General features: G+C 69.5%; 4 protein-coding genes across 4 annotated transcripts; 2 read left to right on the top strand and 2 right to left on the bottom strand.

The window, feature by feature from the left end:
- Positions 1-103: 103 nt before the first annotated feature.
- On the top strand, positions 104-5,702 carry RHOBADRAFT_53205 (uncharacterized protein; the record flags this gene model as incomplete). The annotated part of the gene is made up of 22 exons (XM_018416726.1): positions 104-406; positions 486-678; positions 746-889; positions 963-1,198; positions 1,353-1,415; positions 1,508-1,687; positions 1,770-2,108; positions 2,197-2,621; positions 2,700-2,960; positions 3,036-3,183; positions 3,245-3,389; positions 3,459-3,619; positions 3,694-3,855; positions 3,936-4,126; positions 4,192-4,273; positions 4,337-4,394; positions 4,456-4,598; positions 4,677-4,838; positions 4,901-4,911; positions 4,971-5,046; positions 5,115-5,176; positions 5,237-5,702. The coding sequence occupies 22 exons, from the start codon at positions 104-106 to the stop codon at positions 5,499-5,501; spliced, it is 3,810 nt and encodes a 1,269-aa protein (XP_018271242.1). The 3' UTR covers positions 5,502-5,702.
- Positions 5,703-6,535: 833 nt separating this feature from the next.
- Positions 6,536-10,408, bottom strand: RHOBADRAFT_53204 (uncharacterized protein; the record flags this gene model as incomplete). Its single annotated transcript, XM_018416725.1, has 3 exons — positions 6,536-9,533; positions 9,601-10,273; positions 10,357-10,408. 3 exons carry the CDS (start codon positions 10,406-10,408, stop codon positions 6,575-6,577), a joined length of 3,684 nt encoding a protein of 1,227 aa, XP_018271241.1. The 3' UTR covers positions 6,536-6,574.
- Positions 10,409-11,166: 758 nt separating this feature from the next.
- On the top strand, positions 11,167-14,617 carry RHOBADRAFT_36032 (uncharacterized protein; the record flags this gene model as incomplete). Its single annotated transcript, XM_018413323.1, has 8 exons — positions 11,167-11,448; positions 11,565-11,972; positions 12,573-12,884; positions 13,296-13,360; positions 13,471-13,696; positions 13,791-13,930; positions 14,010-14,242; positions 14,322-14,617. The coding sequence occupies 8 exons, from the start codon at positions 11,167-11,169 to the stop codon at positions 14,477-14,479; spliced, it is 1,824 nt and encodes a 607-aa protein (XP_018271240.1). The 3' UTR covers positions 14,480-14,617.
- Positions 14,618-14,762: 145 nt separating this feature from the next.
- Positions 14,763-17,220, bottom strand: RHOBADRAFT_53202 (uncharacterized protein; the record flags this gene model as incomplete). Its single annotated transcript, XM_018416724.1, has 4 exons — positions 14,763-15,435; positions 15,541-16,730; positions 16,800-16,895; positions 16,960-17,220. The coding sequence occupies 4 exons, from the start codon at positions 17,218-17,220 to the stop codon at positions 14,763-14,765; spliced, it is 2,220 nt and encodes a 739-aa protein (XP_018271239.1).
- Between the last annotated feature and the right edge of the window lie 463 nt (positions 17,221-17,683).

Below are 17,683 nucleotides of genomic sequence, written 5' to 3'. Positions count from 1 at the left end.
ACGAGAGCTTGTGAGCCGAAAAATCGCGTTGGAACGCGTGCGAGGTGCCGGCCGGCGTCAGAGGACCGGCCCTCGCCCTCTTCTAGCACACCAACCAGCAGCCATGTCGAGCCAGAAGGCCGCAGGCGGCACCCAGTCGACCCTGTTCAGCTTCTTCGGCAAGCCCGCGTCGTCCAGCGGCGCCACGCCGGCCTCGTCCTCCCCCGCCGCGTCGCGCCAGACCCCGGCCTCGCGCCCGCTCAAGACGCCCACGAGCCAGCGCGCGAGCACGAGTGCCGGCAGCAGCACGAGCAAGGCGACCACCGCGAGCGGCAGCAAGGGCAAGGAGACGCCGGCGACGAGCGAGGGCGACATCCTCACCCTCGACGACTCGGACGGTGCCGAGGACCAGCACGACAAGGTCAAGGTGCGTCGCCGCCCCTCTGCATCTATCCTACGCGTTTCAGCGCCCCGCACTGACACTGTCGTCGCCTCTCCTACCGCAGGTGCCGTCGAAGCGCGCCGCCCCCACCAGCGCGCCCAAGGCGCAGGTCAAGGCCGAGGACGACGAGCCGGTCGCGGCGCAGGCCGACAGCGACGAGGACGAGGAGCAGGTGGCGCGCAGGAAGCGCCCGTCGCTCGGGCGAGGCGTCAAGGCGAGGGGCAGCATGGTCGTCGACTCGGAGGAGGACAGCGACGGTGCGTCACCCTTTCGCTCCCGCCATGCTCTCCTCGAACAGACACTGACCTCTCGTTGGACTCGCAGCTGCTTCATCGACGCCGCCCAAGCCCAAGGTCGCCGTCAAGGGCAAGGCGACGGGCAAGAAGGTCGGCGCCAAGGTCAAGGGCAAGAGCAAGGGCAAGGACGACGACGACTTCTCGGGCGCAAGCTCGGGTAGCGACGACGACAGTGCGCCCATGTCCTCCATCCTGCCCCTCACAAACTCGGGGCCCGCACTAACCCTCGCCGTCCCAACGCGCAGGTGCCGCCTTCTCCGACGCGAGCTCGTCCGCCGCCTCGTCCGCCGCCTCGGTCGCGTCGTCCTCCTCCTCGATCGGTCGTGCTCCCGTCAAGAAGGCCAAGCCGGCGCCGGTCAAGGCCAAGCCGGCGGCGAAGCAGGCGTCGTTCGGCGGGTTCGGCGGTGCGGATCGGCCGGCGTTCAAGTCGACGGGTAGCGGCAGCGGGAGCATCAAGACGAGCGCAGAGCTCGCGAGGGAGGTGCGTCGCCTGTTCAGCTCTACCTCGGCCGTCGTTCGCCGTGTGCGACGGCGCGTCTCCTTCCACCGTGACCCTCTCGGTCGCGAGGAGGTCCGGCACGTCCTCGTCGCGACCGCACTGACTCTCGGCTCTCGCCGCCTCCCTCCTCGAGCAGAAGGCCAAGAAGGACAAGCAGACCAACGAGGAGACGTTCAGCTTCCTCATCGACCCCAAGGACGTGCGTCACCCGCTCGGGCCCTCTCTTTCTCTCTCTCCCTCTCTCTTTCTTTCCAGTGTTCTCGAGCTCACTCGGTCTCTCGCATCCCGCAGGCCGACGGCATCCGCCCTGGCGAGCCGGGCTACGACCCTCGCACGCTCTTCATCCCCAAGTCGGCCTGGACCACCTTCACGCCGTTCGAGCGCCAGTTCTGGGAGATCAAGCAGAACCACTACGACACGGTCCTGTTCTTCCAGAAGGGCAAGTTCTTCGAGCTGTACGAGGAGGACGCTGTACGTCGCCCTGTCCTCTCGCCGTCGACCTCGCCGTCCCGCTCGAGGATGAACCGGCACTGACTCTTCCCCGCCTTTGCAGGCTATCGGGCACCGCGAGTTCGACTTAAAGCTCACCGACCGAGTCAAGATGAAGATGGTCGGCGTCCCCGAGTCGAGCTTCGACATGTGGGCGAGCAAGTTCCTGTCGCAGGGGTACAAGGTCGGCCGCGTCGACCAGTGCGAGACGGCGCTCGGCGCCGAGATCCGCAACAAGGACGACAAGAAGGCGGGCGGCAAGGCCAAGCCCAAGGGCGCCGGCAAGCAGGCCAACGGCAAGGAGATTGTCCGCCGCGAGCTCAAGAGCGTCCTCACCGGCGGCACCATCGTCGACGGCACGATGCTCACCGACGACATGTCGAACCACTGCGTCGCCATCAAGGTCCGTCTCTTTATCTCCCTGTCGTCTTCGTCGTCGTCGTGCAGCAGCAGAGCGAGCCAGGGTCCTGACGTCGCGCTTTGACCCGCAGGAGGACACCCCGTCGCCGACTTCGCCGCCGTCGTTCGGCATCTGCGTCCTCGACGCCTCGACCGCCGAGTTCTCGCTCTCGTCCTTCACCGACGACGCGTGCCGCACCCAGCTCGAGACGCTCGTTCGCCAGCTCAAGCCCAAGGAGCTCATCCACCAGAAGGGCAACCTGTCGGTCTCGACGATGCGCCTCCTGCGCAACTGCCTCGGCCTCGAGTGCCAGTGGACGGCGCTCAAGGAGGGCAAGGAGTTCCTCGCCGCCGAGGACGCGCGCGACGAGGTCGTCAAGCTGTTCCAGCAGGGCCTGAGCGGCGGCGAGAAGGCCATGGAGGTCGAGGGCGAGGACGAGGACGCGGTCGTTCCCGAGAACGTTCGCGCCATGTACGACAAGCCTGTCGCGATGAGTGCGCTCGGCGGCATGGTCTGGTGCGTCCTGCTCGTCGCCTCTCTCCCCCGAAACCTCGATCCGAGACAGCGCCTGACCTCTCCCTCGTCGTCTCGCAGGTACCTGCGCCAGCTCAACCTCGACCTCGACCTCGTCACCACCCGCAACTTCAACATCTACGACCCCCTGTCCAAGAGCGACGGCACGCTGCACCTCGACGGCCAGACGCTCGCCCACATCGAGGTCCTCCAGAACTCGCAGGGCACGACCGAGGGCACGCTCATCCAGTTGCTCAGTCGCTGTGTCACGCCGTTCGGCAAGCGCCTGTTCAAGGTCTGGCTGTGTGCGCCGCTGCGCGGCGTGGCGGCCATCAACGACCGGTCCGTCCCTTCTCGAGCCGGCTCGTCTCTCTCTTTTCCTGCGTCCTGACGCCCTCGGGCCGCTCGTCCCTGCAGCCTCGACGCCGTCGAGGACCTCCTCGGGAACGCCACGTTCGCCACTTCCTTCGACGTCATGGGCAAGAAGCTGCCCGACCTCGAGCGCATGCTGAGCCGCATCCACGGCAAGACGTGCCGCAAGGCCGACTTCCTCAAGGTCATTGAGGTGCGCCCTCGCTCACTCGTGCACGTTATCGGGTTCGCCGACTAACTCGTCGCTCCCGCAGTCGTTCGAGAACGTCGACGCCAAGCTCAAGACGCTCGCCGACCTCGCCGAGGACTTCAAGTCGAGCGGCATCCGCAGCCTGCTCAGCTCGGCGCCGGACGTCGCAGACCTGCTCGAGGAGATCAAGGAGCTGTACGACGGAGAAGGTCCGTCACCTCGTCCTCCTCGTCCTGCCCTCGCGAGGAGCCGAACTGACCTTGTCGAGCCGTGCGCAGAGCTGCTGCCCGTCCCGGGCAAGGACGACGAGTTCGACCGCGTGGCGCAGAACGTCGAGGACATCGAGGACTCGCTCGAGGAGGCGCTCGCCGTCGCCCGCAGCTCGCTCAAGTGCCAGCAGGTCGTCTTCAAGGACATCGGGACCAAGGACATCTACCAGGTGCGCCTCGCTCTTCTCTCCCTCTCTCTCTCTCTTCGTCCTCTGTCGTCGGCCCTGACGCGCCGCATCGACAGCTCGAGGTGCCCGTCGGCGTCAAGGTGCCGAACAACTGGGCCAAGATCTCGGGCACTCAAAAGCTCAACCGCTACTACACGCCCGACACGACGCGCCTCATCTCGGACCTCAAGGAGGCGCGCGAGCGCAAGCAGATGGTCGTCAACGACTTCCAGTTCAAGGTGCGCTCGCCCGTCCTCTGCCTCGTCCCCTCCTCCTTCTGGTCCTCGCTGACTCGCCCTTTTCCGTTCGCCGCCCGCAGCTCTACGGCGAGTTCGACAAGCACTACTCGACGTGGATGGCCGTCGTGCGCGTCGTGTCGCAGCTTGACTGCCTCCTGAGCCTGTCGAAGAGCTCGGCCGCGCTCGGCGAGCCGTGCGTCCGTCCCGAGATCGTCGAGAGCGACAAGGCCATCGTCGAGTTCGAGGAACTGCGTCACCCTTGCGTCCTCAAGTGCGTCCCTGTCGACCTCTTCGCTTTCCCCTCGAGCCCGACCTGACCTCGCAGAGTGTCCACAGCACGTCGAGCGACTTCATCCCGAACGATGTCGCCCTCGGCGGCGACGACGCCAAGAACCTCATGCTCCTCACCGGCCCCAACGTGCGTCCCACTCCTCCTTGCGACGACCTGCGGCGAGATCTGACCTTCTCCTGGTGCGCGCAGATGGCCGGCAAGAGCACCCTCTTGCGCATGACGTGCACGGCAGTCATCATGGCGCAGCGTGCGTCCCACTTGCTCCTCCCACTCTCCTGCGTCTCGCTCACACTCTCTTTCTCTCGCAGTTGGCTGCTTCGTCCCGGCCGCCAAGGCCCGCATCGCCCCGATCGACGCCATCTACTCGCGCATGGGCGCCAACGACTTCATCTTTGCCAACGCGTCGACCTTCAAGGTCGAGATGGATGACTGCAACAAGATCCTCACCAAGGTGCGCCCTCTCGCTCTTGCTCTCGACGGCGACGAAGCTGCGGCAGGGCGAGAACTGACTTTGCTCGAGCGCCCGCAGGCCACGCCTCGCTCACTCGTCATCCTCGACGAGCTCGGCCGCGGTACGTCGACGTACGACGGCATGGCCATCGCGTACGCCGTCCTGCACCGCCTCGCCACGCACACGGGCTGCATCGGCTTCTTTGCGACCCACTTTACGCTCTTGACCGAGGACTACTCGGTCCGCCCCGCTCTCTCTTCTCCATGCGCTCGAGTCCATCCTGACCCTCGCTCTCCTCGCAGTACCACCCCGAGTGCGTCGTATGCCTTGCCCTCGTCTCGATACTCGTCGCCTGACTGTGCTCGCCCGCAGGATCCGCCTCGCCAACATGCAGACGAGCTTCGAGAACACCGACGACGGCCGCGACGTCGTCTTCCTCTACAAGCTCGTGCGTCGCCATCTCCCTGCCTCGTACAGCGTTGCGCATCACGCAGGCCTGACGACGATTGGTCGCAGATCGAGGGCTCGGCGCCAAAGTCGTACGGCCCGCACGTCGCCGCCATGGCCGGTCTCCCGAGGTGCGCCCGAACCCTCTTCTCTCTCTCTACGCCCCGTCCTGACGAGCTCGTCCCCTGCAGCGAGCTCGTCGACCGCGCGATCGGCATCTCCAAGACGTTCGAGGAGACGTCGCGAGCGCGCGAGCTCAAGATGCGCGCCAACGAGGCGCTCCCGCTCACGCAGCAGGCCGACGCCGCCTTCCTCCTCAAGCTCGTGCGACTGTCGACTGCGGGCGTCTTGCAGGACGGCCGCGCCAAGCAGGCGCAGCTCCTTCGCACGCTCGAGACGGTGCGCAGAGGCGTCGAGGCCGTCAAGGTCAACAAGACGGTCACCGCGTCCGCCTAGCCACCTTCTCCTTCCTTTCCCTTCCTCGTCCTCTGTCTCTCTCTATTTCTCTCCTTCGCCTGGCGCGCTTGTCTCGTCGGAACCGCCTGTGCCCGCTTGTACCGTTTCTCGCTCCCCCCCTCGTCGCACCTTTTTGCCGTCATCATACCCCTCGCCCGCTTTCCTTTTGTCCTGCAACGATCAAGTGTGTCGCTCTCGCCCGGTTAGCGACTGTAGAGCGTTTACCGAGAGCGAGAGAGGCGGCCCTTGGACTCTTCGCCGCTCGCCTCTCTCGTCCTCCTCTCATCTCTCGACCCTCGCGGCTGAGCTCGCTCGGTACGGTTCGCCTGGGCAGCAGCACATCTCAGCAATCGCCTCCAGCTCTGTTCGCACCGTCGCGAGCGCTTGCCGACGGCACAGAGCGCGTCGCTTCTTCCTCAGCAATCCGCCGCTCTCGGCCGCTCTCTCGTGTCCTGCTTCCGCTTGATCGAACTAGGATGTGCTCGCAATGCAACTGAGCCCGTCTCTTGACCCAGTCGGCCTCGTAGAGCGCGAGTTGGACGGCGCCTTCTTCCTCGCGAGAGCAGCGCAAAGCGAGGCTCGAGAGCTCTTTCCCGCCGGTGCTCTCTCGTCAGCCCTCTCGCCAAGTCTCTACGAGTACGTAGCTGGCGACACATCGCGCGCAAGGAACGACAGCGTCGCAGTGGTCGTCCAGAAAGCCGAGCCGTGCGAAGCGAGCGTGCGGAGATTTGGGTCTCGACCGGCTCGACCCAATGTGGCGAATGGGCCGCCGAGCGGAGTGACATGCGGTGACATCGAGTGATATCCAGTGACATGCGGCGAATTGCCTTTCGAGCGCACGTCCTCCCCCCTGCGCTGCCTTCGCGAACGGGCCCGTAGCGCTCGCTCTGGTCCACCTGCAAGCTTCAGCAGGGAGCACGAGCAAGCGCAAGCGAGGCGAGCGCAGCCGAACACGAGAGAGCAGTGGCCGAGCGTCTTCGCTATCGCTCTCGCTCCCAGCTCTCGCACGACCGGAACGCGCTCGTGTGGATGCGGTGCGATGCAAAGATGTTCTACGTGCTCCTCCCGCAATGCTACACGGTCTGGACCGACGGCCGCTTGACCCTCTGCGGCGGCGGCGGCGCCTGCTGCTGCTGCCCTTGCGCCCTCGCCTGCTCGAGCCCCTCGCGCTCCCTCCTCTCGTCTGTCACCTGCGCCGTCGCACGCAAGGGCGACGAAGGCGCGACGCGTACCGGCGAGAGCGGGCCCGTCGGCGAGCCAATGCCCATGCTGATCGACGACGACGCCGACGACGCGCTGTACCTCGGCGACGGCAGCAGCGGCGCCGGCGGCGGGGCCCTCGCCGGCGGCGGCGCGACGTACCGAGGCGTCTGCTGCTTGCCCGGGGTGGCCGGCGTCGAGCCGGGCGGCGAAAAGGTCGAGAAGGCGGTGGACGAGCCGGCCCGTGCGCGGTTGGCGGACGAGGGCGGCGGCGGCGAGACGTACCGCGGCGCCTGCTGCTTGCCCGGCGTCGAGGGCACGGTCGGAATCGGCGGCGCGAGAGGCGGCGGGGAGGTGTATCGGGCGGCGGGTTGAGCGAGCGGGGCGGACGGGGAGCTTGCGGCGCTCGGCGGCGAAGGTTGCGGCAGGCGCGGCGGTGTGGCGAGGGGAGCGGCACCATGCGGCGGCTGGGAGAGGCGACGAGCGAGAGGAGGAGGAGGGAGGATGCGCTGGGTCGTCGGCGACGGGATCGACTTGGTCGGCGAGGGAGGGGGAAGAGGCTCGTGCGCCGGCTCGAGCGGCGAGGCGCGCGCCGTGGCCTCTTGCGGGGCTGAGGTCGGCGGCGGCGGCGGCGACAGCGGCTTCTGCGCAGGCGGAGGAGGCGTGGCGACGGTCTGCGCCGAGGCGGGGACCGTGCGCGCCGGTGGCGGTGCGACGTCGACAGGAGGCAGCGCCGCCGAGGGAGGATCTGCCCGACCCTTGTCCCGGTTCAGCTCCTTGAGCACCTCCCTCAGCTCGCCGACCATGCTCCGCTGCGACTCGACGCCGCCGCTGCCCTCGCCCGACGCGCCCTTGACCGGGCTCTCGAGGCTGCTGCGCCCGAGCGCGAGCGCCTCGCGCGCCTCCTTCATGCGGCGAATGCGCTCGTCTCGCGAGAGCTTTGCGCCTGCCGAGGCGCGCGCGTCGGAGCCGGCGACGGCCTCAAAGACCTTCTCCTTCGAGGGGGACTCGAGGCCGTCAGCCGAGTCGGGAGGAGGAAGGAGCGACGCCGACAGGGCAGCGTCGAGCATGGCCTGGCGGCTCGAGATGAGGTCGTCGTCGGTGCCGGTGTCGGACGAGTCGAGCGTCGCGTAGACGGCGCCCGTCGCGTTGAGCTCGTCGCCGACCTCCTGCGGCGCCTCGTCCTCCTCCGTCGACGCCGGCGCCACCTCATCGTCCCGCACCGCCTCAGCCCGCTCGCGCACCTCGACCTGCTCGACCGCAAGCCCGAGCGCCGCCCTGAGCGCGCCTCTCCCGTCCCGCCACCCGCCCTCGAGCCTCCTCACCTCGGCGCCGACGCTCTCCCACACCTCGAGCACGCGCTCGCGCTCCGTCGCGCTCCCGACGCGCGCACCCGCAGCGTCGGCGAGCACGACGCGCACCTTGGCCTGGAGCGCACGCAGCGAGAGGAGCATGCTCTGCGCGTGCGCCGCGAGGGCCGGGTCGACAGCGCTGACCGAGAGGGCGTGCGCGTGGAGCGCAGCGCGGCGCGGTGGAGGCGGCGCACTGGACGAGGAGGAAGGCGCGTAGTCGGCGTAGGCGGCGGGACGGCGTGCGGCAGGCGTCGGCGTCGGCGGCGCGCCCCAGGTCGGGGCGGATGACGAGGAAGCCGACAGCGGGTACAGCTCGTCCGCCTCGGGTCGGGCGTAGTACCCGCTCCTGCGACGCTTCTCGCGTGCATCGACGAGGGCGCCGCTGCCCGCTCCTGCGCGAGCGCTCGAGCCGGCGCCGGGCCCGCTCGCGGTCGTCGACGCCGAGGCGGGCGAGTCGGCCGCGGCGGCGCCGTCGGGGAACTCGCGCGTGTGCGCCTGGGCGACGTCTGCCGCTGCGCGTGCGAGTACGGCGCGCAGGGCGTCGAGGGGCGCCTCGGCCTGGTGCCACGCCGCGTCCGACTCGGCGTGGTCGAGCGCCTCGAGGAGGCGCCACAGGACGCCGCGACGCGCGTCGTGCGCATCGTCGAACCGGTCCTGCAGCGTGACGAGCAGGACGCGGTGCGTCGCCGCGCTCGGGCCCGTCTGGTCGCGCTCGCTCGACGGCACCGGCGGCAGCGACTCAAGGCCGCCCATGCTGACGGGCCGCTTGCGCCGCGCACTTGGGCCGCCCGGGCTCACGGCCTCGAACGACGACGACCCGCCGCCGCTGCCGCCGCCGTTGCCGCCGTGATGCGGGCCGAGCGAAACCCGGAGGCGGTGCTGCTTGCCGACACCGGCGCGCTGCGGCGTGCCGCTCTCGCCCGTGCGACGGTCGATGCCGCCGAACGTCGACTCGGTCGGGTGGAACGGGTCGACGCCGTCGACGAGGTGGACGCTGCTCGGGCGGGACGACGCCGACGGGGCCGACGAGCCCTCCTCCCAGCGCGAGACCTCGGTGCGCTCGGCGCGCGCGAGCGAGTCGTGCCGCAGGAGCTCGGACAGCGAGGCTTGCGGCGCGTGCGACTGGGACGAGGTGGGCGTCATCGAGGCCGAGGCCGAGGTGAGGGTGAGGAGCGGCGAGTCGGACGGGAGGAGGGCGTTGAGCGCGCTCGTCGAGGTCGAGAGGGCGTCGAGTGCCGAGGACAGGGCGTCGGCGAGGGCGTTGCGGAGCGCAAGAGCGCGGAGAGGAGGAGGAGGGGAGGACGGCTCGCTGTCGGACGTGCGAGGAGGGGACGCCTTGGACGGGCCGCCGAGCGGGGAGGGGATGCGTGGCGAGCGGGACGGCGTCGAGAGCATGGCCGCAGAGGTCGGGCTCGTCGGCTTGGGCGAGGCGAGGTAGCCACGCGCCTCGATGCGCGAGATGGGCGGAAGAGGGTCGGACCTGTGGGCGAGGGCGAGAGGTCAGGGTCCACCTTCCGCTCGGGCCTGAGAGGGAGAGAGGGACGCACAAGCCGAGACCGTGGGCGATGCACTCGAGCTCCTTGATGGCCGTGAGGGCTGTTGCGACCCGCAGGTCGAGCTCTTGAGACGCGGCGACAAAGTCCTCGACGGTCGCGAGGAGCGCGTCTTGCGGCGACACGGGGGCCTGGTCCGTAGGCGCCGGCGCGCCGTCCTCCTCCTCCTCGGCGACGCTCTCGAGCACGCCGCCATCGTCGCGGGTCGACAGGCGGCCGAGCGCGCCGACGAGGCCCGAGAGCGCCGCTTGAGCGCTGCCAAGGACGCCGCGCTCCGTCACACCCTGGCCCCTCGTCTCCCACCCGCTGCCCCAGTCTGCCGCCTGGGCCTTCTCCTTCTCCTTGCCCTTGCCGAGGCGCTTCTGCGCTGCGCGAGCGCGCGACGAGGCGGTGGTGGTGGTGCGGGGAGCAGGCTTGGGCCGCGCCTCGAGGGCGTCGAGCGGCGGGTAGACCTGGAGGGCGTCGGCGAGCTTGGCGCTGAGGAGGGCCGAGGTGGCGATGGCGTACTTGACACGCTCGACGGCGGCGACCTGGCGGCGGGAGCGCTTGACAGGCGACGTTGTTGTGGGAAGAGGTGGTCGCGAGGTGGAGGGGGACGGGTCGTGCGCGGCGTGGCCGTGGTGCTCAGCGGTCGATCGAGGCTTGTCGTCGTCGTCCGAGTCGGACTCTGCGCGGTGCAGGGGACGAGGGAAGGCGTGAGCGAGGGAGGAGGAGGCGGGACGAGATGAGGGGAGCGAGGCGGGGACGCACGGCGCAGGAAGCGGGCGAGGGGCGAGTGGTCGTCGTGGATGGCCTCTGCCATGGCCCTCGAGTGCGGCAGTGGCTCGCAGTGCAGCTCTGGCGCCAAGAGCGGTGAGTGGTCGAGGTCGACGACGCGTCGAGCGGCGGCGAGCCACGCGACGAACGGCCGCTCCTCCTCCTCGGCCGACACATCTTGCGGGCGCAGCGTAGACTCGAGGACGGCCTGTGAGCTCTCTGGAGGGTGCGCGCCAGACCGCGCCCAGCGAAAGCGAGAGAGGTGGCTGCGCCTTCCGAGACACGACCCTCTCGCTCCGCTCCCTCGCGCTCGTGCTGCGGCTGGACGATGCCGTGCGTCTACTTGTACATTCATCGCGACTGGCGCAGTCAGTACGAGCCTCTGAGGAGGGTGCCTGAGTCTCGAGGCACGCCGACGACGCCGGACTTGCGCACAGAGAGTCGCTCCTCGTCCTCTCGCCCCTCGTCACTCGAGCTTGCCTGGTGCAGCTCTCGCAGGCTTCCACCGCACCGCAGCGACGGGCCAGACGCAGCGCCACTCGCCGCAACCGCTCGCCCCCCTCGACCTCTCCTCCTCGGTCGGCCCCTTGTTCTCCCCACCTCGCTCTTCTCCTGTCACCGCGCCAGCCCATCGAGCACCCGCAACTGCGTCAGCAGCGGCACCACAAGACCTGCACACGCTCGCCGCACGGCCACGCCAGGTGCGCACCCTGTTTCTCGCCCCCTTTGCCCCCTCATCAGCGCGCGGGGCTCACCGAGGAACATCGCTCGCAGCAGCAGTCCAGCACCTCGCCGACCACGACCATGGACAGCACGTTCGGCTCGCGCCCGTTCAGCGCAGCGTCCTCGCGCGGCTCGTCCAGCATCGCCGCCGACCGGGCGCCGACCTCGTCATCCCCAGCTCCCCCTCTCCCACCTTCCTCGACTACCCCGATCGCCGCACGCGCACCCGAGCTCTCGCCGCCGACCCCGGCACCGTCGCCCCAGCCGACCGCGCGAGCATACCCGTCGCTCGAGGCGTCGTCGTCGAGCTGGCGGCCAAAGGGCACCCCGCTCGAGTCGGACCTCGCCCTTCTTCGATCCGGCGTCCCTGCCGTCCCTGTCGACCCCGTCGTCCCGCAGCCACCCGACTTGGCGGGTCGGACAACGGGCCGCCGTCGCCCCTGTCCGAGTCGGAGGTCGTGTCGCACCTGCGCGCCCAGGTCAACGCCCTGTCGCGCCGCGCGCGCGAACAGCTCCTCCAGGACCTCCTCGCCGACACGGCCCCGATCGACCTCTCGCCCCTCTACCCCCTCATCGTACCCCGCCTCCAACGCGACTTCCTGCGCACCCTCCCGCTCGAGCTCGCGCTCCACGTCCTGTCGTTCGTCGACGAGGCCAAGACGCTCGCGCGCGCGAGCGCCGTCAGCCGGCACTGGCACGCGCTCCTCCTCGACGAGTCGACCTGGCGCCGCATGTGTTGGAAGTCGGGCTTTGCGCCGCCCGAGAAGCCGGCGCCGCCACCGCCCGTACCCGTTCCCGCCGACGCCACCGTCCGGTACCTCTCCGACACCGACGACCGCTCCTCGTCGGCCGCGTCGTCCTCGTCGGCACCAGCCTCGTCGTCGGCCGTCAACAACGCGACGAGCCCGAGCACCCGCCTCGGCACGGCGGCGCGCCTGCGCACGCTCGAGTTTGGCGAGCGCGCGCGAGACTGGGACGACGCCCTGTTCACGCCCGCCGGCCGCGAGCGCCGCGGCACGCTCGACCGCGACGCGCTCGAGGAGATCGCGGCCCGCACGGGCGGGTACGCCGCCGGTTTCCCCGTCTTTGGGAGCGTATTCGGCTCGGCGCCAGCCGGCGGGTCGGTCGCGGCGGCGGTCACGGCGGTCGGGCTCGGCACGGGCGCCGACGCGATGGACGACGAGTCGGGCGCCGGGACGACCGGGCTCGGGTTCGGCGTGTCGGTCGTCGAGGCCGAGGGCGCGGCGCGGGCGAGCATGGCGGCGCGCAGGGCGCGAGGGTCGGTCGAGGCGGTCGCAACCGGGTTGACGTCGCCCGGCCTCGTCCCGAACGCGGGCAACCTGCTCTTCGGCGACGTCGACGCCGCCAACGCCGCGAGCGTGTCGCCCATGCCCGAGTCGATCCAGTTCGGCACGATCCCGCCGGGCCCGGTCAGGGCGCCGACCGGCCAGGGCGTCCTCCGTCCAGCCGCTCTCGACGCTGGCGAGGGCTCGGCACCGTCGGGCTCGTCGACCCACGTCTCGCCGACGACGGCGCCGCCGCAGCCGCACCGGCCGTTCTCGTACCGGTCGCACTTCAAGCTCGCGTACCTGTCGGAGCAGAACTGGGTTCGCGGCCCGGGCACGCTCCTGAGCACCCAAATGTCGGTCGACCAGGGCGTCGTCACGTCGATGGCGTTCGACAACGAGTGGATCGTCGTCGGCATGGACACGTCCAAGGTCCACATCTTCGAGGCCGGCCTCGGCACCTACGTCCGGACCCTCGCCGGCCACGAGCTCGGCGTGTGGTGCCTCACGCTCGTTAGCCGGGGCGGCGGGCCTCGGTTCGACGACGAGCTCGGGTGGGAGGACGACGAGGAGTTCTGCGCGCGGTACGGCGTCGGCCCGGACAAGGGCAAGCAGCGCGCACGGTCTCGCGAGCCGGGCACGCCCGCGTCGCAGGCCTTCTTCCGCACCGACACGACGCCTCTCGCCGCCTCGTCCTACTCGTCGCCGTCGTCGCCCTCGTCGGCGCGCCCTCCCCCTCGCCGCCGCCGCCGCTCGTCGACCTCGTTTGAGCCCGAGCCCGGCCCGTCCTCGTCCTCGTACCCCGACACGCGCTCCGGTACGCGCCCGACCACGTGCGGCGGCATGGGCCTCGGCGCCGGTGGGCCGACGGGCGACTCGACGCAGCAGGGCGGGATCTGCGGGACGGCGAGGGGGTGGGGCCAGGCGGGCGCGGTCGTCGTCAGCGGCGGGAGCGACAGGAACGTCAGGGTGTGGGACGTCGCGACCGGGTGCGTCCGAGCGCTTCCTCTGCCTCTCGAGTTCTGCCGTGCCCGGCGGCGCTCGAGCCCACCCTTCCCTTGCCCTTACACGCACTGACCACCCTTTCTCTCACCCACAGTCGCTGCCTGCACGTCCTCCCGGGCCACACGTCGACCGTCCGGTGCCTGCGCGTCCTCGATGCGCGTCCTGTCGCCGTCTCGGGCTCGCGCGACGGCTCGATCCGCGTGTGGGACATTGAGCGAGGGCTCGCCCTGCGCCTGCTGAGCGGGCACCGCAAGAGCGTACGCGCCATCGAGGTGTGCGGCAACAAGATCGTGAGCGGGTCGTACGACACGACGGCGAGGGTGCGTCCCCTGTTCGCCTTTTCTCCCCATCGTCGGCCTCGCCCTCGAGAAGGTTCCCCTCTCGATCACGGGCTCACTCTGTCGCCTCCTGCAGTTGTGGAACGTCGACACGGGCGAGTGCCTGCATGTTTTCCGTGGCCACATCGGCGAGATCTACGCGGTCGCGTTCGACGGCGCCCGCGTCATCACCGGCTCGCTCGACTCGACCGTGCGCGTGTGGAACGCCGAGACCGGGTCCGTCCTCTCTCCCTCTCTCGCCTCGCTGTCGTCGTCGTCCTGGACCTGACCTTGCGCGCGCCTTCCTCGTCCCCAGCGACTTTCTCGCCCTCCTGCAGGGCCATACGCTCCTCGTCGGCCAGATGCAGCTCGACCCGTACTCGGACCTCCTCGTCACGGCCGGCTCGGACGGGACCGTCATGGTCTACTCGCTCACGACGTACGAGGCGCTGCACCGCATCAAGGCGCACTCGCAGAGCGTCACGAGCCTCCAGTTCGACGAGCGCTTCATCCTCTCGGGCGGCAACGACGGCCGGCTCAAGCTCTGGGGTGCGTCCTCGATCTCCCTTCTCTCTGCCTGTCACTCGTCGAGCGGCGGCACTGATTCGATGGTCGCATGCGTGCGCAGATACCAAGACGGGCGCCTACCTGCGGGACCTGTCTGACCCGTGCGACACGGTCTGGCGCGCGCTCGTCCGCGACGACAAGCTCGTGTCGCTCAGCAGGCGCGATGACCGCATCCTGATGGACGTCAAGACGTTCCGCGAGGCGGCGCCGGACTCGTGAGGAGGGTCCGAGCGTGCGAGGGAGGGGTTCTTGGCCCGCGAGGGACGGAGCGGCGACCTTTCTTGCGCTCTTTTCTTTGCCGTGCGACGCACTCTGTCTTGTGCCTCTTTCTTTGCAACTCTTGGTCGTTGCTCTCGACCTTGCTCTCGGTTGCGAAGGAGGAGAGAGGCTCTCAAAGAGGATTCAGCTCCTCGCATTCCCCTCGACGCTCGCACTGCTCGCACCGCCTCGATAATTCAGGTTCTGTCTACGCTCTCGCTCGTCTAGCTCGTCCGCCTGCCCGCTACGCCCGAGCGACGTCCCCGTCCCCGTCCTCGCTGTCGCTCGCGAGCGAGTCGTCCGCCTCGATGACGGCAAACTCGACGCCATGCTCCTCGCACCACGCCGCAACGAGCTCCTCGGGCCCCTGGCCCTCGCCGTCCTCGCCCTCGTCGTCTGCCGCGACCGCTCCCTCCTCGAGATCGACGCTCGCGAGCGTGTCCTTGTGCGCCTCGAGGAAGCCGACGAGGTCCTTGACGGTGATCTGCGGCGACTCGCCGATCGAGATCTCGCGCAGCGGCGCATTGGCGAAGAGCCGGAAGACCGTCGCGGTGAGCGGCGTGGCGATCTCGAGGGCGACGAGTTTGGGAAGGTCGACCGGCTCGACGTGCGACTCGTCCTCGGGCGCCGTGGCGGGAGCGCCGTCGAGCTCGAGCGACTCGAGCGTTGTCGAGAAGTTGCCGAGGAAGGTCTTGAAGGCGGGCGCGTCGCGGAAGGAAAGGTGCTTGAGCGGGCCCGAGAACGCGACGGCGGCGAGGTCGTCGTCGTCGACGACGTTGCTCGTGCCGAGGGCGAGCTCCTCGAGGGTCTTGCTCTTGGCGAGGGCCGCGACGAAGGCTCTGCGCTGCTCGGCGACCGTCTCGGCATCGCGCCCGTCCTCAAGGACGAAGCGCTCGCGCTCGAACCTCTCGTTCTCGCTGCAAGCCGCCCGAGAGGAGGACTGAGCGCGTTGCACAACTCTCGACGACGACGACACCGTTCGTTCCCACTCTAGGCGTCGCTGCCGGCGCTCCCGCCTCTACACAAAGACGACGCGACCCGTCCGCTCGAGCCTGCGCTTCACATGCTCGAGCGATTCCGGCCCCTCGGCCGCCGCCACGCGCATGAGGTACCGGAGCTTCTCCCGCAGGGACGCGGTCTCGGCGTCCAGCCCGTCCTCGGCGCCCGAGCCGCGCGAGTCGGGACGCTCGTCGCCATCCCACACGGGCTCGGCCGCGCTGCCGCCGTAGGTGCGCTCGTCAAAGCCGACCATGCAGTCGACGCCGAGCTCCTCGCACTCGAACCGGATGTCGTCGTGGGCCTCGCGAGTGAGCTCGACGCCGTGGTGGCACTCGCCCCAGTGGTCCGTGCCCTGGATCGCCTCGAGGCTGATGAAGACGCGCTCGAGCGTCGCGGCATGCGCGCGCAGGAAGGCGAGGAGGGCGATCGGGTCGTCCGCGATCGACGGGAAGAAGTCGAGGCGAAAGAAGGACAGGGGCATGGTCGGCGACAGGAGGCGGAAGAAGAACGCCGACTCGAAATCGGTCCCGACGCCGAGCGTCTTCAGGTGCGGCAGCTCGAGGCTCGTGCCGTCGTCGACGGGCCACAGGTCCGACGAGGCCCAGTTGCCGAGGTTGAGGTCGAGCGAGACGAGCGTCGACGAGAAGTGGACGAGGAAGGCGGCGAGTGCGTCGAACGAGATGTCGGCCTCGGCGCTCACGAGCTCGATGCCCTCGAGCGGTGACGGGATGGCGATGGCGCGCTCGAGGAACGCCGTGCTGACGAGCCTCGTGCCCTTGATGCGCAGGTTCTTGAGGTGCGCGAACCGCGACAGGCTCTCGGCGAGCTTGATCGAGTCCGAGGCGAGCGGCGGCGCCTTGCTGTGGACGAACAGCGACTCGAGGTGCGGCTGACGCTGGAGGAACGCAAAGTCGCGAGCGCCGTACGACGACGTGGCGACCGTCGCGATGCGCAGGTGCTCGAGCTGGAAGACGCTGTCGGGCTGCTGGCGGAGCTCGGTCATGGCGACCTCCTCGACGTTGTCGCACATGCGGAAGACGCGCGACGCGACCCTGTCGCGAGCTCGCGCGTCCGGGTTGTAGAGCGGGGAGCCGCAGCAGGGCTTCATCGTGACGCCGCCGAAGGACACGATGCGGACGTGCGAGGCGTGCGGCGGAAGCACCTCCTCGAGGCGCTCGAGGGCGGCCTTGTCGAAATGGGCGAACGGGAGGGCCTGCGCCGCGAAAGAAGGAGCATCAGTACACGTCTCTTTGAGCGAACGAGGAGGGAAAGGGAAGCGCACCCGCCACAACCAGGAGGAGCAGATGTTGCGCATCTCGCGGTTGAGCGACTCGAGGCACTTGAGCTGGTAGCCCTGGGATGCAGCGCTCATCATTTGCTGTCGGTGCGTCCAGAGTCAGTATGTGTGACCGAGAGAGCTGAGAAAGAGGCCTGAGACGCACCTCCTTGTCCGAGATCTCCTTGCGAGCGAAGAAGCCGACGGTGACGGGCAACATCGAGTAGTCGCCCTGTGGGGCCTCCTCCTCGTCGATAATGGCGAGGACATGGTGCACGATGCGCTCCTTGACCTTGACGGGGAGGCGGGCCCAGGAGGCGGCGCGCGGGTCCGCGAGCGAGAGGTCGGCGAGGGACGGGGGCGAGGGCGAGGGCGCCGGCGCGGCGCAGACGAACGGCTGGGCGGCAGGGTTGAGGGCGCGGGACATGTCGTGTAGCCGGCGATGTGGGTGCGCTGGGCGAGGCAGAGAGTGAAGCGAGGCCAGAAGCAAGAGGCGAGCGAAGCAGGCCGAGCGGCGAGGAGACGCCGAGACGGACGAAGGCGTGTGCACCGCAAAGGCGAGACACAGCTGGCCGCCGCCTTTTGTGCAGAGCGCCAGGCGCTTTGCGCTGTACTGCTCGGCTAGCGACGTTCGCTGGAGAGCGCGCCGGCCGCTGCAACCGGCACTCGAGGAGGGCGAGGCGAGGAGGCGAGCGTAGCCGAGCCGCTTGCCGGCGTGGCAGCGGGTCGGCAGGTACCTCGACTGGAGAGCAAGCAGGTACCGTCTGGGGTTCTAGCGGTGATGGATGACCGCGAACGAGTGCGTTCGCGAGGACGAGGACGGCCGCACGAGAGCCTCGCCCTGCACCACTCGCTCATCGCGCCGTGCGAGGCCGTTGCTGGTCCAAGAT

Source organism: Rhodotorula graminis, assembly GCF_001329695.1.
Source record: "Rhodotorula graminis WP1 unplaced genomic scaffold RHOBAscaffold_6, whole genome shotgun sequence".
Classification (NCBI taxonomy): Eukaryota; Fungi; Basidiomycota; class Microbotryomycetes; order Sporidiobolales; family Sporidiobolaceae; genus Rhodotorula; species Rhodotorula graminis.
Note: the sequence above shows the minus strand (reverse complement) of the source record. Positions and strands in the feature narration are given on the sequence as shown.